General features: G+C 43.5%; 1 protein-coding gene across 1 annotated transcript in view; it reads left to right on the forward strand.

Moving 5' to 3' along the window:
* nup155 (nucleoporin 155) overlaps positions 1-24,506 on the forward strand; it is a 32,276-nt gene extending 7,770 nt beyond the window's left edge. Inside the window, exons 2-35 of the mRNA XM_060909458.1 lie at positions 762-929; positions 1,067-1,204; positions 1,346-1,442; positions 1,539-1,609; positions 1,696-1,788; positions 1,886-2,149; positions 2,259-2,332; positions 5,030-5,121; positions 5,216-5,313; positions 5,401-5,568; positions 9,730-9,830; positions 9,925-10,095; positions 10,200-10,310; positions 10,412-10,506; positions 10,606-10,691; positions 10,805-10,867; positions 13,219-13,369; positions 13,463-13,529; positions 13,867-13,982; positions 14,069-14,172; positions 14,255-14,388; positions 14,763-14,954; positions 15,035-15,173; positions 15,283-15,418; positions 15,961-16,114; positions 16,201-16,305; positions 17,360-17,514; positions 18,938-19,067; positions 19,155-19,268; positions 19,853-19,973; positions 21,478-21,588; positions 21,844-21,980; positions 22,603-22,709; positions 23,566-24,506. Of these exons, the coding sequence (XP_060765441.1) occupies positions 788-929; positions 1,067-1,204; positions 1,346-1,442; positions 1,539-1,609; positions 1,696-1,788; positions 1,886-2,149; positions 2,259-2,332; positions 5,030-5,121; positions 5,216-5,313; positions 5,401-5,568; positions 9,730-9,830; positions 9,925-10,095; positions 10,200-10,310; positions 10,412-10,506; positions 10,606-10,691; positions 10,805-10,867; positions 13,219-13,369; positions 13,463-13,529; positions 13,867-13,982; positions 14,069-14,172; positions 14,255-14,388; positions 14,763-14,954; positions 15,035-15,173; positions 15,283-15,418; positions 15,961-16,114; positions 16,201-16,305; positions 17,360-17,514; positions 18,938-19,067; positions 19,155-19,268; positions 19,853-19,973; positions 21,478-21,588; positions 21,844-21,980; positions 22,603-22,709; positions 23,566-23,704 (4,176 nt within the window). The 5' untranslated portion in view covers positions 762-787 and the 3' untranslated portion in view covers positions 23,705-24,506. The remainder of the gene's footprint in view (positions 1-761; positions 930-1,066; positions 1,205-1,345; positions 1,443-1,538; positions 1,610-1,695; positions 1,789-1,885; positions 2,150-2,258; positions 2,333-5,029; positions 5,122-5,215; positions 5,314-5,400; positions 5,569-9,729; positions 9,831-9,924; positions 10,096-10,199; positions 10,311-10,411; positions 10,507-10,605; positions 10,692-10,804; positions 10,868-13,218; positions 13,370-13,462; positions 13,530-13,866; positions 13,983-14,068; positions 14,173-14,254; positions 14,389-14,762; positions 14,955-15,034; positions 15,174-15,282; positions 15,419-15,960; positions 16,115-16,200; positions 16,306-17,359; positions 17,515-18,937; positions 19,068-19,154; positions 19,269-19,852; positions 19,974-21,477; positions 21,589-21,843; positions 21,981-22,602; positions 22,710-23,565) is intronic.
* Positions 24,507-25,204: the final 698 nt, after the last annotated feature.

Genomic DNA, 25,204 nt, shown 5'->3' on the forward strand with positions numbered 1-25,204 from the left:
AAGTTTGAATCATGTCTCTAGGTGAAAGACAAAATAAGCGTTATCTCTGCTTCTGTTCCCTCCGACGGCCCCGACACACTACTGCCTCCGCCGAGTGTGCGCGCACACCGCATGTCGGGGCCGCGGATGAGTTACTCTCCCCTGATCAATGAAGTCGGCGGGGAATTTGTGGTTATTATCGGTACAAACAGCACGAATCACAACTTAAATGAGTGCCGTTCAGTTTGACATTATTGTCAGTCCGTTAGATAAACATTTAATTTTATTAAAATCGAAAATTAATATTTAGAGCCTGTGGGCTACAAAAATAAGTCATTAAAGTAGCCGGCTAGACTTAATTGTGTAGTCGGCTGTATGGCCGGCAGCCGGCGCTTGTGGAAAGCCCTGATTTTCCCAGTGAGTGACAAAAACTTCCGGTTCACGCGGTTGGGTTATATGTAAAAGTCGCGACTAGGAAAAAAAAAAAAAGTTTAGGGTCGGGCGGTACGGATTAGGGTCGGTTGGGTAACCGGAAAAAAACACACTTTTTAATTTTTTTTTTGGCCTAAGCTACCTATCCTCTTCCACATACTTGTTTGATTAGTGTTCTGTTTGACAAAAGTAATGCCATCCTGTGCCCAAATTTGCTCACTCAGAATCCTAGCTACGGTTTACTCTGAGATTCGATTTCACGATCTCCTAACGACAGGGCAAAAGTGTTTGTTACACCGCTCATAGATTTGTGACATGTTGGTTTTTTTCTGTGCACTGCTGTTTCGTAGGTGAGCACCGTCTCTTCAAGCTCGCCATGCCTTCCAGCTTGGGCCCCAGCAGTGTGGCAGCCGCACTGCAAGAGGCTCTGGAAAATTCAGCTCGACTGATTGACCGTCACTTACAGGAAGACCGCTGTTTTCCTGACCTGTCAGAGTTGCTCAATGTCCCCTCACATAGTAAGTCACCAGCTGGCTGTCACTCACTGCACACTGTAGTCATTTATAATATACGGGATGTGAATTGACCAGTCGAATGGGTTCATGCAGAACTGCAAATAATGTTTCTCCTTGATATCATTTGCTTTTTTTTGCAGATATGCCTTCTTTGTCCGGTGTGTCTGACATGGATTACCCTCTACAAGGCCCTGGTCTTGTCAGCGTGCCAAATTTACCAGAGCTGAGTGCCGTCCGCCGGGTCCCTCTGCCCCCAGAGTTAGTGGAGCAGTTTAGCCGTATCCTCTCACTTGTGTGTGCATTGCTTCCTTTTATAAGAAACTGTCGTGTTGCAAACTATCAAGTCCTTTTTTTTTTTGTATGTGAAGTGCTTCATTTGTTCACATAAGTTACCGTACTTTAACCATCATGCTTCACAGACATGCAGTGCAATTGCATGATGGGCGTTTTCCCTGAGATCAGCAGGGCGTGGCTTACAATCGATAATGATATATTTATGTGGAGTTATGAGGATGGGTGAGTGAGTGAGTACTGAAATGAAGAGGAACTAAACTTGAGCAGGAATTTTTATTTTTTAAACTAAATTCACTGATTGTGTCTTTATTACTTTAGAGGCGATGTGGCATATTTTGATGGTCTCAGTGAAACAATCCTTTCAGTCGGGCTGGTCAAACCAAGAGCAGGTGAGTAGGTGTGAAGACGCATTGTGTCAAAAATGTGAGTTTGTCTTTTAATAAATTGTTCCTGGGTATCCGTCACTGTCCTGCAGGGATTTTTCAGCCTCACATCCACTTCCTGTTGGTGCTGGCTACACCTGTAGATGTTGTTATACTCGGACTGAGCTTCCCAAAGGCTCAGACAGGTGAGTGTCTATTTCTTTATCGCTTTCTCTTTGCCTCGATCTGTGTGTCTCTGAAAATGGTTTCATGTTATGGTGATTTCTTGCATTTTCTCCGCAGGGTTAAACGACAGCATGTCGGGAGCCATGCAGCTCCTGCCCGACCCGCTGTACTCCATCCCCACGGACAACACCTACATGCTGGCCATCACCTCGACCGACCTGGGACGCATCTTCCTGGCCGGAAAGGACGGCTGCCTGTACGAAATCGCCTACCAGGCCGAAGCTGGATGGTTCAGTCAGCGCTGCAGGAAGATCAACCACTCCAAGAGCAGCCTGTCTTTCCTTATTCCATCTCTGCTGCAGTTCTCCTTCTCTGAAGATGGTAAGAATGTGTAAATGTGCTTGACGTTAGGTTTTTCAGATTCCACGGCCTGTTATTTTGCCCTCGAGCAGTTACTTTAGTTGTTTTCTTTGTTAATCCTGTATCCTAGATCCAGTTGTTCAGATTGCAATTGACAATTCACGCAACACACTGTACACAAGATCTGAGAAAGGCGTGCTGCAGGTCAGTGGATTTAATTAATACTTGTTTCAGTCATGATGTTAAAGGGGAACTGAAGTCATTTTTAAACTTGCTTTATTTCTTAATTAACGTGTTAATTACGTTTTCGGTTTTATTAACCTTATATCGTGACTCGTATTGGCATTTTTTTTTTTTTTTCGTTTTTGGTTGAGAGTACGTCGTGCTCGTTCTGGCTGCCGCTTCTCACCGGAGCTCTTATTTTATTTCTTTTTCTATTTTTTTTTTTTCTTTCCTGTGTTTGTGTGTAGTTTGGTGTTTGTTTGAGTGTTTTGTCCGCCGGTTGTGGTGTAGCTCTGGACCCAGTTTGGGGCGTCGGTTCCCTCCAGGCCTTGGTTTGCTGTGGGCGATGCCTGCGCTCCCAGCTATGGACTGCAGTGAGCCTGTTGCTCAATTTACATCGTGGTTGTCCAGCGCTCTGTGCTTTAACGCTTGGCGTGATGTTCCGAGCGATGTTGCTCGGTGGCGTCGCGGCGGCTGTGCAGGCGGTTTGGGACACACCAGCGCTCTGCGTGGCGGAGCTTCTCTGCTCGCTGTGTGGATCCACGGCGTGGTGTTGAGCAATGTTGCTGACGGCGTCACGGCGGCGGTGCTGGAGATGTGGGACTTGTTTTTGTGCGCCTTTTGGTGGGGCTGTGGCTGCTACACCACGGGAATTACATCCTGACCCCTACTTGGTGGACTTTTTACTTTTTTTTATTATATTTTATTTATTTATTTATTTTTTCTTTCCTTGTCTATAATTGTAAAGCGTCCTTGGGTTTTTTGAAAGGCGCTATATAAATTTAACTTCTTCTTCTTCTTCTTCTTATTATTATTATTATTAATAATAATAATAATAATACACTTATCGGACTTTTCGGTTTGTAGCCATGCCGAACGTAGTTCGTATGGTCCACGGCAGGCGTCGCTTATCCGCGCAATCTTCACAAGACTTGTGCGAGACTTCAAACGTGAAGTGTCGGCGCCGCCATTTTGAAAACCGTTTACACAGCAGCCAGATCGCCATATCATTCCAATTTAGATTAATTTCAAGATTTGCCAGCTCCATCAGTGATGGAGATTATTCCATACGACTTCGAACCAGCGTGGAAAGACGACAGAATAAGGACTCGTCCGTCACACTGTTATTTACGTCATTACTGTTGCACAATTAAAACGTGCCAGGTCAGGCGGCTGGTGGGTTTTCAAAATAATAAATACATTCATGTATTTTTGTGATTTAAATACATATTATACTGAGCGCATTTCCCACACAATCCTCACTAAGGTTTCGGACAGCAATACAAAATGGCGTCGTGCCCTATATAGAGGATGTGCAGTCACGTGACCCGTCCGTGTTTACTCCGCCATATTGGACGGCTTCAGGATTGTTTACCTTGCGAGAGCGTAATGGATCCAGGGGGTAATCCCCAAGAAAATTCGGAAAATACCCCATCTACATCGCACGATAACTTGTCTAAGTTTGTTCAGCATCTTGAAGGTGACGTGAGGCAGCGTTACGTGGAAAAGTGTTCCAAGTTGGGGATTGCAGATCCGTACAACTTGCCGCAATCCTTGTTCAGGGAAATTCGGAGCTGCGGTGCCGGCGATTTGCCCGATCTGGCCTACCACGACATTTACAATTTTCTTGTTAATCGTGAATCGTGTTACACTGGCAAAGCCCTCAAAGCTTACAAGAGCCTGGAAGCTTATAAATATTTTGTTGCGGGATGGGGATCCCAACTATACCTCTGGAAGGTTCCGAAGAAGAATGTCTACTTGATAACCTCACGGGTAAGTGGCATTAAGACGTTTATCATAAAGAGACTATGCAGGACGTTTTATCGTAAGAATGTTCGAAATCTAAACTCAGTTCCATATAATGACAGGGTTGTAAATATGTATGTTTTTGTCTGAAAAAAAAATCACAAATCGCCGACTATGCAGTTATCATTCAATCCGAAAATCAACTTAACAGATGTTCTAGGAGTATTGAATTAGAAGATTACACCTACCTGATATGAAGTGTTCACTACAAATTCGGCTGGTAGAACTGGGGTTCCAGTTTTCTCTTCGCACAGCGGACACCCATTTTGCGCGTCTCTCCTCGTCTGCGGGGAATCTATAAAATGACAGGCCGTCCTTTTGGCCTTGTCTATTGGTACAACCAAATGCTGAACAAGATATAACCATTCTCGAAAGATCTACTCCCACACACTTGATAATTAGAACGGGTTCGTCTAAGTTCTATGCGCGGTCATGCCGTCCAAGATGGCAGATAAACAAATATCACGTGACCTCGTGACGTCACGTGCACGCTCTCTATAGTGAGTAGGGAGCGATTTCGGACACGGAAAACTTTTGGCTCGATCACGTCAGCATTCGAAAGAGGGCACGCGCGTCTTTTGACAGCATCGGCAGATGTTGGTCACTTTGATTTCTGCTGTACGTTTTACTTCTGTCCTACGATGTCTCGCACAGGTCTCAACGAATCTCGTTTACGGCCATTGCTTTGACATACGGACTGATATATTACAGAGCATATTTCAAACACTCATAACTTGCTATAGCAGTGACAAAATAGCGATCAAAAATGCATTCCGATATTTAATAAAATGAGAGAATTTTGATGTTAAAATTTGCCTTCAGTTCCCCTTTAAGTTCTTTGATTTAACTGTGTGACTGACTGTTCTGCGTCAGGTTTATGATTTGGGAGCTGATGGCCACGGAATGAGCCGAGTTGCAGCCATGTCTCAGAACGCTATTGTTTCAGCTGCTGGGAATATCGCCAGGTAAGACCGTGCAATTTGTATTTGAACACGCTTCATTCAGTTTTTAATTTCAACTTTTCAACACGTGCATCGCTGCTTGTGTGTCTTTTTATAGGACAATTGATCGTTCTGTCTTCAAACCCATCGTCCAGATTGCCGTTATCGACCGTTCAGAGTCGTCAGATTGCCAGCTCTTGGCTGTAACGCATGCTGGTGTGAATCGATATTGATGATCGTTCTAAAGAATACATCACCTCTGTGTGCTCCATAGTGACTGTGGTGTTTTTATGCACTTTACAGGTGTACGCCTGTACTTCAGCACCACTCCGTTCGCTCCACCCAACGCCAGGCAGAGCGCTTCCCGACCCAGCCTCCTGGCTCTGGTTCACGTTCGGCTGCCTCCTGGGTTCTCAGCCTCGTCCACCCTGCAAAAACCTGCCAAAGTGCACAAGGCGCTCTACAACAGGGGTAAGCTGGCAGTCACACACAGATATAAAGCAGTGAGGTTTATTTTCGTACAGTGTAGCTCCGTCTCAAGATTTTTAAAGGTCCCATGGCATCGTTTTTTCATTAATTGTGTGGTGGTCTCTAGTATGAATGAATGCCCTGTGAGCCGGTTTTGGTGAAAAAAAAAAAATGCCGTGGTTCTCCTGTTTCAGGCTGTTCTAGTTTGGTGGAGGAGCGGGTGGCGGGAGAGCGACAGGATTTCAGCTCTTATCATTAATATTCATGACATGTAAACGTGTTACCTCTGATTGGCTAACAGCACTGTGATGCTACCTCCAGTGGGTCAGAACAAGCGGATGTGGGTGTCTTACTATGGTGAGAGAGAAGGAACAAACCGCGAAGGGAAAAATACCGCGCGCTGACGTAGGGTTGGGCGGTATTACGGTAAGAAGGTATCCCGAGGTATCCAAAAGTACCAACGGTATCGGTCTCATTACCGTCATTTTAAAAAAATATATAATATCTAAATAAATATGGAGTACATGAGGTCATAATATAAAATAATAAATTGAAGATCATCCCGAATAACTGTGTGATCGTATTTTCACTAATTCTATCAATTTCCTAAAGAAGTTTTCATCGCGTGCAGGGTTGTTTATGTCGTTACCATGGCAACCCTGCGTGACATTTTGGAGTCTGACAGAAAGCTTCGCAAGAGACTGAGCCCGGGGGTGTCATGGCTCAGATGGCTAAGGCACCGTACCATAAATCCGGGGACCCGGGTTCGATTCCGACCCGAGGTTATTTCCCGATCCCGTCTCTCTCTCTCTCTCCCCCGCTCATTTCCTGTCTCTCTATACTGTCCTATCTAAAAAAAAAAAAAAAAGAGACTGAGACCGCGGTTGAAAGATGGCAAGTCAAGATAACGAGTTAGTGGCAAAAAAAAATACAACATCGGCAGTGTGGCAGCATTTTGGTTTCAAACCAAACGACAAGGAAGAGCCAGCAATAATGTAAATGACCGCGCAAAATCGAAAAAAATCTAATATGCAGGGATTAAAGTTCTCCGGCACCATGCCGGATTTCCGGTTTGTAGTGATTGCCCGTGGATTTAAAAAAATAATAAATCGAAAATAAATTGACGGCAATTAAAAAAAAAAAAAAAATGACCGTCGAAATCCCTCTTGTTTGTCAGCCAATGGTAGTAAAGGAGCGCTCTGAAACTGACAGTATTAGCCAATCAGAAGAAGAATGGGGCGGGTCTAAGGAAAGCCTTTACCCCCTCCTCTCATTTCTTCCTTGCTTCGATGCGGTGCAGTGCTGAAGATCGACACGGAAAGTCACCTCGCGCCGTTACGGCTCCATTCAACGGAGAGAGGGTAAAAAGTAAAAAAAATAAAATAAATGAACTTTTGTGTTGGAGAGAAGGGCGAGGGAGAGAGAGAGAAAACGGAATTGCATGGTGGCGTGGGCACCTTGTGCACTTTGTGTTTCATTTTTGAAACAAGTTGTGATCATTCCAACTTCACTGAAAAGTACTTTGGATATGCAAATGTAGCACTTTGTTCAGCACCCAGTAAAAAGGGGAAAAAATGGAGCACTTTATGTTTCATTTTTGAAACAGGTTGTGATCATTCCAACCTTACTGAAGCACTTTGTTGAATTTTATCTGATTTAAGTTATCATTTTATGTAGTATTTAATGTTTTTGATGTTACTGGGTTTTTGATGTTAACGTTCTATTGGTTTAAATAACATTTGTGTATTTAATTTGCCATTCTACTACTGATGTTCAAAGTTATTGAAATGGTGAAATTGTTAAATTATTTCAATTATTAAAACTTTTAATGCTCTCTAAATGCCATACTGAATTTCATCTACCTTTGTAACAGTTCACCTTGTGACTGTAGGTTAATTTATTACTTGTTAAGGACAACGCTGAGCACCAAAACTGGATATCAAAAGAAATGTGGTACATGCAGGTGGTAGATATAGTAGATGCACTTTTGCCATCTTCTGGCCGTTTTTGGTATTGGATTTTCAAAAGTCAAATTTAATTTTCCATTCATGCAATCTCTGATCCCATGCCCCCACAAACCCCCTGGTATGGCTTGAAAATAAACACACAATCCAAAACACGTGCACGCACACACACACACACACACACACACACACACACACACACACATACATACATATTAGTTTCTTGCCTGTGTCGACAAAGTTCAGGCTCAGGATTTTTTTTTGCTTTAATCCCTGAATATGTCCCCTAAGGCACACCATAGCCTGGGGTACTCCACTTCCACGAGATCTCTCCAATGAGTTGTGTTTTGAGTAGGTTACATGAGTAACAACAAGGTAAAATAATATAACGTATGACATTTGGGATGTGGGTAATAAACGTTTGAAATGTCATCTACTGAAGAAACGGAAGAAAACATCGTAGCGTAAACTGTTAGGTTTCTGGTGGGAATTAGCAATGCGCTTGCTATCTTTGTTGGGTGTGTTAAACCGTATGGATTTAAATGGAATAATTGTAAGGAGTTATGTGATCAAGACAACGTTTTAAGCAAGGTAAGGCCATTTGATTATTAATTTCCCCGCCATGGCATGACGTGGGCCCATATGATTTTGCCTTGTGCAGCTATCACGCATTTGAATTAGGTTCGCCTCATTTGCGCTGAAGAATATGGTTTATCGCGCAGTCTAAACGGACTTGGGTATTGGTTGATTCTTTTTCTTTTTTTTATTTCCCATGCTTGAAAGGGTATGATCCTGCTCATCGTGTACTTTTTTTTGATGGAGCAGGTGAAATAGTTCTGCAAATGGCGTTTCAACGCAGACATGTGTAAACGACAGTTGAATGCTATTTTCAAGATGAAGGAAGAGTTGCGTGATGCTTTGAAATATCTCTTAATCCATTCATCAATGCACAAAATTCGCTTTGCTGCTTAATCCATACCACAATGCACACAATTCGCTATGCTGCTTTTAAATAGTACATTTGAGGCATAGGCGCACGTTACACAGTAGGCCGAAACAAAATATTATTTTTTTCTCGGTAATACCGTATACCCTGGGAAAACACAGAGACGGTTTAAAGGTATCAAAATTTGGATACCGCCCAACCCTACGCTGACGTCATTAAGGTGCGACGCGAGGAAATAAAATAAATTCAACAAATGTTTGGGTTTTTACTGAACAAACAAATAAAATGAACGAGTGACTTAAAAAAAAGAATGTGGGTGTCTTTGTAAAAACTGTTTTGATTGGCTATTATAACAGAGCATGCTGCATGCTTTTTGGTTTTGTAGCGCAGAGTACCTGGCTAACTGCAGGAAGCGGTTAGCTGCACAGCTAATGTAGCCATTGCAAGGCTAACGCACCGATTTTAAAACACGGCAAAACGACTTAACAGTTATACACTTACTTGTTCGCTGTTTGTGGCTGATGCGGCAGGGATGCTTGGTACGGACCCAGGCTTCAGTGACGGTTGATGTGCAAAACCTGCCCTGTACTGTCCCAAGTTGTGGAAACATTCATCAGGAAAATGCTTCCGACAAACATACACCGTCTTAGGTAGACTCGACGGCGTATTATTGGAGTAAATAAAATTAAGCCACTGCGTCTTCAGGGGCTCTCCCGTCGGCAGTACAAACAGACTCCTTTCTGTGTTGTCACATCCATGTACAGCGCAACTTCCATGTTTGGTGGCAACTTTTGAGCTGGGCGGGCAATCCATACAGTGGGTGGGAATCCAGAGGGGGGGGGGTGTGGGGATCATCTCCCTTGCTGACGTAGTAAAGGGAAGAGCCTATCAACGCGCCATTTTGACACGCCATTCTCAAATGTTGACAAAGGGTGGGCATAGTTTGGTTTACACATTATGAAATTTCTAGCCACTGGGGTGACTTAAGAAGGTCAGAGGAACTCATTTTAACGTTAAACCTCAAAGTGAAAATTTCATGCCATGGGACCTTTAAAGAGAAACGGTGATTTCTTACAGCTTGACATTTTTAAAGGTGAAAATCTGTTGCACTAGCACACTTTCGAAGATGCATATTCTTATTGCTGTAGCTTTTCAACTTGTATATCCGAATATTAGTAGTATGTTCTCGGACCCCTTTTTTCACACCTGTAAATTGAGCAGTTTTTTTTCTTTTTCTGCCTTTCTCTTTGTTAGGCGTTCTGTTGATGGCAGCATCAGAATCGGAGGACAGCGATATTCTATGGTGTATAAACCATGACTCCTTCCCCTTTAAGAAGCCTCTCATGGAGGCTCAGGTTAGAGCTTCTTTCATATCCCTTTTTTCTTCGTAATCGCTAAATGTACTCAGATGTGTGTTTTTTTGTTTTTTTTTTTGTTTGTTTAAAACAGATGACCTCAAATGTAGACGGTCACTCATGGGCACTCTGTGCCATAGAAGAAATGAAAGTAGCCAAAATTGTCACGCCACTGAATAAGGACTTCATCCCGCTCACAGATTCTCCAGTGGTGGTTCAGCAGCACAACATCCCACCTCAGAAATTTGTTCTCCTCTCTGCCCAGGTTTAAAAAAAAAAACTGTCTGCAGATCAACACCTCTCTTGGTCTTCTTTGCATTTTTAATGAGTTGATAAACTTTTCATTGCCTTTTTGGTTCTCCACAACAGGGAAGTCATATATTCCACAAACTGAGACCAGTGGATCAGTTGCGCCATCTGCTGGTGAGCAGCAGTGGTGGCGAGAGTGATGAGATCGAGCGATTCTTCAAGCTCCATAGGGTATGATGAACACCTTTTACTGCCTTTTTTTTGCACTGATGGATCTGAGCGGCCATAGATTTAGACTTGGTGTGGTGGGTCTTCTTTTGTGGGTCCTGTAGGAGGAGCAAGCTTGTGCCACTGCCCTGATCCTGGCCTGCTCTACTGCTGCCTGTGATCGAGAAGTTTCTGTGTGGGCCACTCGAGCTTTCTTCAGGTCTGCTCTTCAGTGAAGTTACACGCACTCTGACATACTGATAAAAGTGATCGAAGTCACTGTATGTGTTTTTTTTTTTTTTTTTTTTTTTTTGGACAGATATGGAGGAGAGGCTCAAATGCGGTTCCCTTCTGCCATGAGTGCACCGAGCACTGTTGGACCTCTCTTTGGCTCACCTGTCCCAGGTAGCTGGGGGGGAGGGACTGTTCACTTGAATTGACTTACTAATGTTTGTTGTGAAGATTGTAGATTTGGTAGCAAGCTGTTTCTAACCCATAACATTTTGTTGTCGCTGTAGGATCTCCTCTGCCTTTTGGTAGTCCTCTTCCTAATCCCAGTTTCCTAGCTACACCAGCTCCAGGTACCTGCTTCCTTCTGTGTACCCCTTTAATGCACTAATCACCCTTCTATGAATCATTGTATCGGAGCGTTCTTTCTTGATGAAAGGAAAATGACATGTTTCGAATTCAGTACAACCTTCTGTGATTTTCAAATATCAGGATTTTATAACCCTGACCAAGTCTATTGAACCTCACAGGAACATAAGATATACAGTGGGGCAAAAAAGTATTTAGTCAGTCACCAATTGTGCAAGTTCTCCCACTTAAAAAGATGAGAGGCCTGTAATTTTCATCATAGGTACACTTGAACTATGTGAGACAAAATGAGGAAAAAAATCCAGAAAATCACTGTCTGATTTTAAAAGAATTTATTTGCAAATTATGGTGGAAAAAAAAGTCTCATCTCATTATCTCTAGCCGCTTTATCCTTCTACAGGGTCGCAGGCAAGCTGGAGCCTATCCCAGCTGACTACGGGCGAAAGGCGGGGTACACCCTGGACAAGTCGCCAGGTCATCACAGGGCTGACACATAGACACAGACAACCATTCACATTCACACCTACGGTCAATTTAGAGTCACCAGTTAACCTAACGTGCATGTCTTTGGACTGTGGGGGAAACCGGAGCACCTGGAGGAAACCCACGCGGACACGGGGAGAACATGCAAACTCCGCACAGAAAGGCCCTCGCCGGCCTCGAGGCTCGAACCCAGGACCTTCTTGCTGTGAGGCGACAGCGCTAACCACTACACCACCGTGCCGCCCGTGGAAAAAAAGTATTTGGTCAATAACAAAAGTTCATCTCAATACTTTGTTATATACCCTTTGTTGGCAATGACAGAGGTCAAACGTTTTCTGTAAGTCTTCACAAGGTTTTCACACACTGTTGCTGGTATTTTGGCCCATTCCTCCATGCAGATCTCCTCTAGAGCAGTGATGTTTTGGGGCTGTCACTGGGCAACACGGACTTTCAACTCCCTCCAAAGATTTTCTATGGGGTTGAGATCTGGAGACTGGCTAGGCCACTCCAGGACCTTGAAATGCTTCTTACGAAGCCACTCCTTCGTTGCCCGGGCGGTGTGTTTGGGATCATTGTCATGCTGAAAGACCCAGCCACGTTTCATCTTCAATGCCCTTGCCGATGGAAGGAGGTTTTCACTCAATCTCACGATACATGGCCCCATTCATTCTTTCCTTTACACGGATCAGTCGTCCTGGTCCCTTTGCAGAAAAACAGCCCCAAAGCATGATGTTTCCACCCCCATGCTTCACAGTAGGTATGGTGTTCTTTGGATGCAACTCAGCATTCTTTCTCCTCCAAACACGACAAGTTGAGTTTTTACCAAAAAGTTCTATTTTGGTTTCATCTGACCATATGACATTCTCCCAATCCTCTTCTGGATCATCCAAATGCTCTCTAGCAAACTTCAGATGGGCCTGGACATGTACTGGCTTAAGCAGGGGGACACGTCTGGCACTGCAGGATTTGAGTCCCTGGCGGCGTAGTGTTACTGATGGTAGCCTTTGTTACTTTGGTCCCAGCTCTCTGCAGGTCATTCACTAGGTCCCCCCGTGTGGTTCTGGGATTTTTGCTCACCGTTCTTGTGATCATTTTGACCCCACGGGGTGAGATCTTGCGTGGAGCCCCAGATCGAGGGAGATTATCAGTGGTCTTGTATGTCTTCCATTTTCTAATAATTGCTCCCACAGTTGATTTCTTCACACCAAGCTGCTTACCTATTGCAGATTCAGTCTTCCCAGCCTGGTGCAGGTCTACAATTTTGTTTCTGGTGTCCTTTGACAGCTCTTTGGTCTTGCCCATAGTGGAGTTTGGAGTGTGACTGTTTGAGGTTGCGGACAGGTGTCTTTTATACTGATAACGAGTTCAAACAGGTGCCATTAATACAGGTAACGAGTGGAGGACAGAGGAGCCTCTTAAAGAAGTAGTTGTTACAGGTCTGTGAGAGCCAGAAATCTTGCTTGTTTGTAGGTGACCAAATACTTATTTTACCGAGGAATTTACCAATTAATTCATTAAATATCCTACAATGTGATTTCCTGGATTCTTTCCCCCCATTCTGTCTCTTATAGTTGAAGTGTACCTATGATGAAAATTACAGGCCTCTCTCATCTTTTTAAGTGGGAGAACTTGCACAATTGGTGGCTGACTAAATACTTTTTTGCCCCACTGTAGTTTTGCACCATGTACGTTTGATTCATTTGGCATTGTGGGAAACTAAAACCTACTGAAGCACGTAGTCCAAACATCTCGGACTTATTTTTGCCTTCTTACCTCTCCATGACCTTTCCCCAAGTCCTTTCTGTTTTTTAAATGTGAAGGGTGAAAATTTTCATATGGCTCTGTGTTACAGGTATGATGCCTCCTACTGTGTCTACCCCCTTCATCTCTGCCACTCCCATGAGCCCCGTCAGCACTGCTATGCCCACGATGTCCTCTGGTCCCGAGGTCCTTTTCTCAGGGAAACACAACGGCATTGTTATCTACTTCTCCCGCATACTTGGGTAAAGATCTGATCACGGTGTTTAAAGCAATATGGACTCGAAGCACACACTTGACTTTTAATTATTTAATGATCATTTTTGAAATAATGACAGCAACATCTGGGACGGGAGCCTGGTATTGGAGCAGCTGATCAGTAAAGGAAGCCAAACTGTGATTGTTGTAAGTACGCTAATGTTGCACCAACCATTCTACAATATTCTCAATAATAATCATTCCGGACCATTTCTATACTACCGAACACCTTTTGTTTAACTCGTGTGTGTGTGTGTGTGTGTGTGTGTGTGTGTAAATAGCTCGATGATAACACTATAACTGCTCTCTTTACAACAGAACCACACTGGTTGTTGAACCTCGAGCCCCGTACATGTTGCGTTTGTTGATGAATCAGTTTTCACTTGTGAATACTGAAATACGCTGATGTTTTCGGCACCTAAAAGCTTGCAGAATTATAATTTCTGAAAACATAAGCAGTTTGCTTCCTGACACTTCGTCACAGATGGAGAGCACAGCAAATTCCTCTGACCTGGAGGCAGTTCTCATAGAGCTTCAAGGCCTGAAGGAGTTCATTGACAAGAACTCGCAGTTTAGTCCCATGTCCTTGGGTGCAGCCAGGTAGGCGCATGTGTATCTGCGTTTCCTCACACTCTGTTTTGATTATGGCTCGAGTTCCAGAGATGCTGATTCTTCTGCGCTCGCAGTTTCAGTTCTCCAGCCAACCTACAGCAAAGGCTCCTGGGATTCATGCGTCCAGACGGTGCAAGCTCTCAGCAAGTCCAGCAAGAGCTCCAGAGGAAATACCATAGTACGTCTTTTTTTTTTTTTGTCTGAGTGAGAGAAAGAGAACAAACTATTTACCGTAATGCTTTCTTGTTGTTGTTCTGCAGCTGAAGCCCAAGTCTATGAGAAGACATCTCTGCAGGGCTTTCAGCAGCTGGTGCACCGCTCTTTTCAGACTTTGGCTCTCTGGAAGCTCCTCTGCGAACATCAGTTCAGCCTCATCATCTCTGAGCTGCCCAAGGTCTCCATCCAACAGTCTTCTATTCTCGCCCTCTGTTTTTTGTGATGGAAGTAAAAGCAGCATGTGCGCACTCGGTGCATTCAAAATTAACAAAGTGTTGGGATTAACAATAGTATTGACCAAATCCTAAGACTATTAATGCACTAAAACCTCAGCAAAGTAAGAACCCGATATTTAACATGCATGCGCGCGTATATAATTATAGCAGGACCAATCAGATACATGCTTCTAGCTCCACCCCCAAATATGATTAGTCCCTGTACATGCCAATCTTGAGTAGTTTGAAGAAGAAAAAAAAAATTACTGATGCATGCAAAATGTCTCCGAATCTCCATCCTGTCTCGTTATCCTTCTCTGTACCTTTCACACAACAGGACTTCCAGGAGCAGCTGAAGGCCATCAGCTTTAAGGACATGGTAATCCGCGGCCGTGAGCTGACGGGCGCGCTCGTCACCGCCCTCATCAACGTATACATCAAAGACAGCGCCTCTGTGGATGCCATCAGTTCCCTCCTACGAGATATCTGTCCCCTTCTGTACAGCAGCGATGACAGCGTCTGCTCTAAGGTAATCCGTCGCCTGGTTTGGGTAACAAGAGGCGGCGTCCTTTTACTCTGAACTCAGAACCTTTATTGCCCTCGTCTCAGGCTAACGAGCTACTGCAGAGCTCGAGGCAGATCCAGAACAAAGCGGAGAAGGAGCGTACGCTCAAGGAGTCACTGCGGCTGTATCAACAGATCAGCAATCACACGGACCTGCCGCTTGTGTGCTCGCAGTATCGACAAGGTGAGCATCGCGTTTCTTTAACGTGTTCCTAACTAATCTTTATAGCGAGAAGGAAAAGGATATGATGTGGCAAGCAAGTTCAACGTTGTGCTTTTTTTTTTTTTTCTAGTGCGTTTCTACGAGGGCGTTGTGGAGCTGTGCCTTACAGCTGCTGATAAGAAGGACCCCCAGAAGTTGGGTCCTCACTTCTATAAGAACGGAGAGCCTGAGGAGGATGCTGTTGGACAACAAGCCTTTCAGGAAAGGTGTGTATATTCAAAAATAAATAAATTCTACTGGGAACACAAGTTTGTTTTTTTCAGGGATGCAAACGGCGCGCCTTTTGGCGGATGCCGCCTTTTTCACGGCTGAATTGTGCAGATACGTTTTTTTTTTTTTAGGGGGGGCGTTGGAGTGTCCGATTATAATTTCAAAGTAAATTCTGTATTAAAATTACTAAATAAGCAAATGCCGTTACAGTCCATGAAATATAGGAAGTATAAGTATGAGAAGAAAACAGTAAATCAGAAAGCTGCGCACGTTTGCACGAAAGCTGCGCAAATGTGCACAGCTTTCTAATTTACTGTTTTCTTCTCATACTTCCTATGTTTCATGGACTGTAACGGCATTTGCTTGTATACAGAATTTACTTTGATGAAATTATAATCAGACACTCCAACGCCCCCCCTTAAAAAAGAAATCGGATCTGCACGATTCAGCCGTGAAAAAGGCGGCATCCGCCAAAAGGCGCGCCGTTTGCATCCCTGTTTTTTGCAATTTAACACGAGCTGGATATTTCTCCATCCAGGCTGTCGTGTTATAAATGCATCACAGACACCATGCAGGAGCTGGTAAACCACAGCAAAGCAGCTCCGCAGTCCCCCAGTGTGCCGAAGCAGCCAGGGCCTCCGGTTCTGACCTCTGACCCCAACATGCTCAGCAATGAGGATGCCGCCGCCCATGTGAGTTGTTGAAGAAAAACCTTCTGTGATTTTTGAGTTAGAGATTTTAAGTGAGTCCATTTTCTCTTTTTACTGATTTAATGCAGTTTGAGCAAATGCTTGGCTTAGCTCAGCGGTCGCAAGATGAGCTGTTCCACATCGCCCTGTACAACTGGCTGGTCCAGGCTGACCTCACTGATAAACTCCTGGAGGTAGGATATGTATATTATTATCTCATCTCATCATCTCTAGCCGCTTTATCCTTCTACAGGGTCGCAGGCAAGCTGGAGCCTATCCCAGCTGACTACGGGCGAAAGGCGGGGTACACCCTGGACAAGTCGCCAGGTCATCACAGGGCTGACACATAGACACAGACAACCATTCACACTCACATTCACACCTACGCTCAATTTAGAGTCACCAGTTAACCTAACCTGCATGTCTTTGGACTGTGGGGGAAACCGGAGCACCCGGAGGAAACCCACGCGGACACGGGGAGAACATGCAAACTCCACACAGAAAGGCCCTCGCCGGCCCCGGGGCTCGAACCCAGGACCTTCTTGCTGTGAGGCGACAGCGCTAACCACTACACCACCGTGCCGCCCTATATTATTATTGTTATTATTATAATACTCCACTCTCCCGAAGAAGTGAAAGTGAGCCCTGATATCATGCACCTTATTTTCTCAACTATTCAGGGAGCACGTGGTGGTTTTTGCATATCTACTTGAAGTATAATCAAATGCTGGTCAGATTTTGTCGATGTGATTGCCACCACTGGGCGTTTTATCACGCATACAGTAAAATGTATACCTTAGACTGAACCAGTAAATCAAGCGATGGCACGCACTGACTGAAGCATGGTCTGTAGATTTACATATCAAAATTTGTCAACCCATCGCTGTGGTGTGTGCATGGTGTCATTAGTAAGCTCTTTGATATGGTGTATGCGATTTGTAAGTCCTTTGTCGTGCAGTTTTAAGCCCTTTGTCGAGGTTATTTAAATTTTATTTGACTGAGCCAATTGAACTTCTGAACTCCTTCTGCGTGTCTTTTAAATCTTCTTAAGGAATCCTGCATAATTGATCCTATTTCAGTTAAAATCATGATTTCTAAGCATAATGAGATGGTGAATGTTAGCCATTCATTCATTTATTTATTAATAGTCTGTTCCATTTAAAAAAAAAAAAAAAAACCTCACCAATTTACCTCTCCGAGTTGTGTATTATCTTGTATTATAAGCCTTATTATTTGTCTTTTGTGTAGGTCAATTCTCAGTATCTCGAAGATCATTTACAGCACATGATCAAGCAGGACCAGAGCAAAGTGCGCAACATGGACCTCCTGTGGCGGTACTATGAGAAGAATCGCAGCTTTGGCAAAGCAGCTCACGTCCTGGCCAGACTGGCCGATATGCACAGGTTGCGTCATGATGCACTCGTCTGTCCGAAGCCCAAATAGGCCATTTGCAGGAATTGGTCACGTGTCAATTTTCCCCATAGCAACAAGCCCGTGGTGGGCAAGATAGCTTGACATTCCTTGACAACCGTAAGAGTTTGACTGGCGATGCGAAGCAATCCATTTCTATAATAGCTGTTTTTACCTTTTCTACTGTTTGTTGTTTTTTTTTACCCGAATTTTCATCTGTACTTGGAAAAAGTTTGTGGTTTTAACGTCTGTCGTAAGTTAAAGGAACAGTCCACCGTATTTCCATAATGAAATATGCTCTTATCTGAATTGAGACGAGCTGCTCCGTACCTCTACCGTACCTGTAGTTATATGCGACCAAACTCTTCCACGTTTTTCCTGTTTACATAGGTTTATATGACCAGTGATATGAAACAAGTTCAGTTACACAAATTGAAAGGTAGCGATTTTCTATGCTATGGAAAGTGCGCACTATAATGACAGGCGTACTAACACCTTCTGCGTGCTTCGGCAGCGCATTGATACGGAGCTCAGATATCAATGCGCTGTCAAAGCGCGCAGAAGGTGTTAGTACGCCTGTCATTATAGTGCGCACTTTCCATAGCATAGAAAATCGCTACCTTTCAATTTGTGTAACTGAACTTGTTTCATATCACTGGTCATATAAACCTACGTAAACAGGAAAAACGTGGAAGAGTTTGGTCGCATCTAACTACAGCCCCAAAAAATACCATTGGCCATACTGAGCCTAGCTACATTGCTAACAGGAGTGACAGCGCGTCTGACTGACTGGGAGGTCGTGCAAAGCCCGGAGAGGTACGGAGCAGCTCGTCTCAATTCAGATAAGAGCATATTTCATTATGGAAGTACGGTGGACTGTTCCTTTAAAGCGAATCATTGGCCGTAAAAGAGAGTTTTTTTGGACTCAAGTTGGTTGCTGCCGAAAGAAATTCACGTGCGAAATGGCGGACATGTGTTTTATGTATCTGCGTTTATTTTCAAGAATCTTCACACATTAAGCGAATGATAAAGGTAGAAAAGGAGAAATTATAAGTTATAAACATACCTGAGAAATCCACCATTTCGCACGTGAAATTTCTTTCGGCGGCGACCAACTTGAGTCCAAAAAACTCTCTTTTACGGCCAGTGATTCGCTTTAACTTATGACAGAACTTAAAACCACAAACTTTTTCCAAGTACACATGAAAATTAGGGTCAAAAAAGACAGTAGAAAAGGTATTATAGGAATGGATTGCTTCACATCACCAGTCAAACTCTTATGGATGTCAAGTTAGCTTGTCCACCACAGGCTTGTTGCTATGGGAAAAACTGACACTTGACCAATTCCTGCAAATGGCCTATTGCGAGTGCAGTTTATAATTGACTGACTGCGTGTTGATTTTTGTATGCCTACAGCACCGAGATCTCTCTACAGCAGAGGCTGGAGTACATCTCCCGAGCTATCCTTTCAGCCAAGAGTTCATCCTGCATCTCCTCAATGGGAGCCGACGGAGAGTTCCTGCACGAACTGGAAGAGAAGATGGAGGTATGTAAGATCAGTCCGTCACTCCGACTGTGCATGAGTGTAAGTGAGAGCCTTCTGTATATCGAAACGCCTCCTTTTCCTCTCCAGGTGGTGCGGATTCAGGTGCAGATCCAGGAGTCGTTGAGAAGACAGTACTCCCAGCACCCCTCCGTACAAGGAGCCATATCTCGGCTAGACTCGGAGTTAATGGATATCACTAAAGTAAGGCATCACAGAAAGACGTGAATTTAAAGGAGCGGATTTCAGTCACGTCAAACTTTTTTTTATGCCTCCGCCACCGTAAGGTGCAGGAGGCATTATGTTTTCAGGTTGTCCGTCCATCCGTCCTGAAACCTTGTGAACGTGATATCTCAAAGGCTAATGAAAGGAATTTCACCAAACTTTCACCATTTGTGCGCTTTGGGACAAACATGAACTGATTTAGATTTTGAGATCAAAAGGTCTAAGGTCAAGGTCACTGTGAGGTCAAATGTCTGTCCAAAAACCTTGTGAACACAATATCTCCAAGGCTAATACAAGTAATTTCACCAGGTCAGGATTACTGTGAGGTCAAATGTCCATCCCCAAATCACAACTTAAGAAGGCGTGTGGTCTACCAGTCGGAGGCATCCCCATTGATGCCGTTGGCGTCGAGTTCTATCTAGTTTTATTTATTTAAAAAATAATATTTTTTTGCGTGTACTATTGCTACTTCTAATTAGCATTGGGTGTCCTTGCTAAAACTGATACATACATAGACATATACTTTGACATCTATTAAATGCTTTAATTTATTATTTCTACAGCTTTATGGAGAGTTTGCAGACCATTTCCGGTTATCTGAGTGCAAGCTGGCGATCATTCACTGTGCTGGACACTCAGACCCGATCCTGGTTCACTTTCTGTGGCAAGAGATCATGGAAAAAGGTGGGCGTCTGCTAAAAATGCAGCTAAATGAATCACTCGGTGTGGGTAGCTTGGTTACTTGCTCGCTTGGAGGGGTCAGGGTACCTTCAGCATGAGTGTGTCTGTGTTGAGATGCAGTAAGGAGCAAGCTACCCCTGTAGACCTCTTGCAGTCACGTGACCGAATCCCGGCTGGAATGTAAACAGCCGCCATCTTGTCGGTCAACAACATAGCTGAATATTGTTGCACTCGTATACAAAATGGATCAATTTCAAACGACGGACTACACGGCTCATTTTTCTAATGAACAGATAACTAGATATATATCTAAAATAAACGATCTACAGATTAGTGACCCTTCTCGATTACCCCTACAGTTCTTAAATGAGAAGCCTGAAAGTAAGGAGAGGACAGGCGCACTTCCCCATAGACTCCCATTATAAACGTGGCAGCGCTTGTACTGCAAAATCAGAAAAGTCACTCATTTTTAAATCGCTCTAGCATCCTCATTTTTTACACTACAGATAAAAAAAATGACATCAACGTGTTCAGGAGAGCCTTGTGGCACTCAATGTGAAAGAATTTTGTGAATATCTCCTTCCGATTTCGTGTAAATCCCCGTTGTTTGGAGGGTGCACTCTGAGCAAATACTGCCCTTTCTGTGTGCCTTTCTGTGTCTCTAAGCACAGCGCGCGGGTGGGGGAGGGGCTGCTCGCGCTCTCACACACACAGGAGGGAGAGGCTGCTCCCTCTCAGAGAGACACAGGCTTGTAGCATCAGGGCAAGTTACACGTTCACACAGTTCAGTGGCGCTCCTGCACTTGCGGCTGCTACGCGCACTGCATCACTCTCTCAATTTCCCACAGGGGTAATTATATGCCATACAACTCTCCGGCATTGTGACACGGTAATATTTGCAGATTTGGGCGAAAAACAACGAAAGTCAATGTCGGTAAATTGCGATGGCGGAAATATGGCGTTTGACCGACAAGATGGCGTCTGTTTACAGTCTGGATCGGTTGTGATGTCACATGCAAGTGGACTATAGCTGTAAGTTAACTCAGAGCAATGTGAGAGAGGTGTGTGTGGGGTAAATCTGAACAGACCCGGGTACACTCCTGTGATATGGTGCATCAAACCTGCTAAGTTTTATATTGAGCATATGGAGACGCTTGTATGGCTCTGTGAATATAAATTTATATTGACTGGGGAAACTCGTATATGGCTGTATTGTGGTGTACAGAGGCAGGAGGAATTTGAGTAGAACTCCAGGCCTACTTTTATTCCTAACAGGCATGCTCTTTGTGTGTGTGTGTGTGTGTGTGTGGCTCATAGCAGTCACTGAAAGCACAAAGATATACAAGTAGGCTGGCTACGAGCTGTGATGATTCTCACCTGTGTGTTACCTGCCGGTTCAACCCGCCTCCTCTCCGTTCACAACTGATGCTCGACCACTCCACATGCTTATTCTTTGGTTATTTTGTCTGGTCACTGTTGACTTATTCATGTGTCGTCTTCATTACAGAGCTGGGTGACAGTGTGGCTATGAGTCCAGCAGACCGCATGCGAGCCCTGAATCTAAAGCTGATCTCCCTGGGGAAGCTGTATGCAGGAACACCACGCTATTTTCCACTGGGTATCACTTTTATTTTCTGTCAACACTCTCTCTCTCTCTCTCTCTCTCTAAGGCCCTTTCTGATGTCGTCAACACTTGTTAACTATAATTGTTTTAATTATTTCCCTTGATGCATTGTTTGTCTGAATCAGGAAGCATATATTTGGTTTTAGTTCCCTCTGGATTTTGTAACCTTTTTTAAACCTAGTTTAGCCTGTTGACTTTTTCACCCCTCAAATTTCAGTTCAGCATTTTATTTGTTTTGTTATTTTTAAGACTTCCTGGTCAAGTTTCTGGAGCAGGAAGTGTGTAAGCTGAACTGGGATGTTGGCTTTGTCACCTTCACAATGCAAGAGATTGGTGTCCAGCTCCCACGTCTGCTGGAAGTATACGATCAGCTCTTCAAAGCTCGGGTACGAGGCAGTCCTCTCCTCCAGACACAAGCAGTGTCCATTCTTGCAGAACAAGCAACGTTAGTCTTATCGAAAAAGTCAGAACACACGGTCTTGAATGAATAGAAACCAATTATTTTCTATTGTACTTTTTTTTTTTAACTGTGTGAATTAAAGCTTTATTATAATTCGATATGACGGTTACCCATCCATCCAGTCATTTCACCAGAATAAATGCAGCTATTGAAATCACATTTATTGAGAAGTCACAAGTATTCATCCAAGTTGGAACAAAAATGAGAGTGCAATAAAAAATACTATATTTGGTATTTAGATAAACTGAGAGCAGTCTTTTTCTATCACACACTGCAATCAAATATGTAAGTAAATTTAAAAAAAAAATCCCTCACTCTGCAACCACATATGTAACCAAATGCAAGAGATTAAATGTGCAACAATTACGTAATCGAATAGACGAATAAAAGAATTGATTGTGAGGTTCAAGAAGTCACTATTTAGTGTTAGTCAGTTAAATACTTGAAAAGAAAATGTACAGATGAATGACTAATGCAACAACTACTGATTGAAACCTGCCCTTTTTTTTTTTTTTTAATTTAAAAAAATTCTATTTTATTTTTTAAAGGATCCGTGCTGGCAGCGTCTGAGGAAACCTCTGCACCTAGTCGAGTGCATTCACGTGCTCCTGTCAGGTTACGTAGACGACCCAAGCCGAGTGCCCACTTACGACAGGTAACGACTCTGACATCTGCACCACGTGTTCCCTGGATTTGAGTCACTTAGGTGGTGTTTACATTAGACCGTATCAGCGGATCATCAGATTAACGTTTTTAAAACGATTCGTGTGCACACAGCAACACCAATACACAATCCGCGTGCACACAGCAACGCCAATACACGGATACGCTAATCACATGACTAATTAGACGGCACGTCACATGATCCCAGTGCATATCGGGCATGCGCAAGTCACTCACCACTTGCAAGTGGAAGGATGGCAAGCGAACACCTTCTCCAGCAGATAAACACACCTGGCTGTGATGTTCATGTTCTCACTGAGTTTAAGCGCCTGAAGGAGGTAAATAAGTTGAAATGTGTAAATAAACCTCAGTGCGGCTCAGCGCTTCCTCCTGCACTCCAAATCACTCCGCCCTGAACAGCGAGTGCCCTCTGGAGGATGCGCATTCCGGCCCTGCGCAGCTCACAGAGCGCGCGAGTGAAGCGCACGAGCAGTGATTCGGGACTGAGCCGCTGTGTGTGTGATCCCAACGCCAGCGAATCAGGAAGGTGGATGTCACAGTGACGTTGTCCAATGACAACGTCAGCTAGAACTCAGCACGGCGTTTCCGCGTTCCTCAATGTTTACACAGCACCGGATCAGATACGAACTGGGTTGAATACGTGGACCCTGGCGGATTCAAGTTGTTCCGCCTGTGGAGTCGTTTCCCGGCGTTTTAATGTGCATGGACAGTGCATCCGCGACGAAAACGAGACGGATACGGTCTAATGTAAACACCACCTCAGCCTCGTTCCATGTTTAATGCCTTTTTTTTTCTCTCTCTCTCTCTCTCTCTCTCTCGTTTCTTAGACGGAGGTTTACCAACGTGTGCTTGGACAACATCTGTGGCTATCTGGTGGAGCTTCAGTCACTGAGCCCCAGTGCTGCCCTGGAGGAAATCATCCGCAACTTTAAGTCTCTACAAGCCAAACTGGAGAAACTTCACTGAGGCCAGTTTGGGCTGGCTTACGTTACGTCAAATACGTGCACAAACTTTCCCCACAGCTCTTTCACTCGGATCTGAGATTGAGAGGAGCACTAATGATGTGACAATGCGGTCACGTGGAGAAAGTGCTGAGGTGCAAAAAAAAAATCACCCTCTCATGCCTTTTTGCATATGCAAGTTGAAATATTGAAACACTCAGATCTACAGTTACCGCTCTCGTAGTGCCTGGAGGGTTTCTGTTTCAGCATACAGACATGATGATCGATTTCTGTTTGGTGCTGTGTTTACTTCAGAGGGCCTTTTTACCAGAATTCACAAACATTTTGGACATGTTCAGACAAAGACGTTTGTAAAAAGAATTGTGTGTAATACTTGTCCAGGACTTGAAGACTAAAAGGAAAAAAAAACGCAAACAAAAAATCCAGTTGCTGAAAAGCAAGCATTGTATTATTATTATTATTATTATTACATGTGGTGATTTAATTTGCGTGACTGATTAGACTCTCATTGCAGCCAAATCTAAATCATCATATGATCCAAATGATTGTGTACACATTATTCATTGTTGCTCCTTTTGCTTTATTTCTAGCAAGTAGCCCGCTTGTATGAAAATGGTGTCAAGTATTGCTTCTTTCTTTCTTTCTTTCTTTCTTTCTTTCTTTCTTTCTTTCTTTCTTTCTCTTTCTTTCTTCTCCTTTACTTTTTTTTAAAACTACAAGTTTTTACATAAAATACTCCTTTTGAATGGTAGGAATGGCTTTAAATCTATAATTTACATTGTTAAGAATTAAAAAGATCTCAGACAGGTTGGATTTTTGTGTTTTATTATGAATACAGTAATGGAAATCTTTTTGCCCTTTTATCCAGTAGTTCCTGACGTACCAGTTTTGTTTCCCTGCTGCTTTAGTGACAATTATTTGCTCATAACAAGGTATAATCAGGCCCAGGGGGTAGTTTTATAATTCCGCAAGTGTTCTCAAGATGTAAGCATTGATCATTTTATTTCTTGAGGGTTAAAATACTCATAAAACAATAACTTGTGAAGTGCAAACACAAAACCAGGAGAGAAAATTTCTGTTTTTTTTTTTTAACTTGAACTGTTTTTAGGTCCACGCTTTGAATTAATTAAATCCACTGAAGGTGAGGAAGATGTGATGTACTTTTCACTGTGTAGGTTAACGCTTCACTTGTCCTTTCTTCTGTTGCGGCTGGGAGAAAGGAGCGCTATCGCTGGTGTGTTATTTGCAGACTGCTGCTCAGCCTCTGGAAAAGCAGTTCAGTTTCTTGAAAAGTCAAAGATAAAAGCAGATCACAAAAGATTTATATAAAACTGCGTAATTCATATATCATGAGTCCTAAAAAGTGTCTTCATCATTGACTTCTTTTTTTTTTAATAAAAGAAGTTATATTATTGGTTCACTAATGAGACCAGAGATGGTCAATAAAATGAAAAATCTGTGATGGCATGTGAAAACTCAACTCAACCCCTTTTTAAACTAATAG

This window comes from Neoarius graeffei, chromosome 25 (genome assembly GCF_027579695.1).
Source record: "Neoarius graeffei isolate fNeoGra1 chromosome 25, fNeoGra1.pri, whole genome shotgun sequence".
NCBI classification, from domain to species: domain Eukaryota; kingdom Metazoa; phylum Chordata; class Actinopteri; order Siluriformes; family Ariidae; genus Neoarius; species Neoarius graeffei.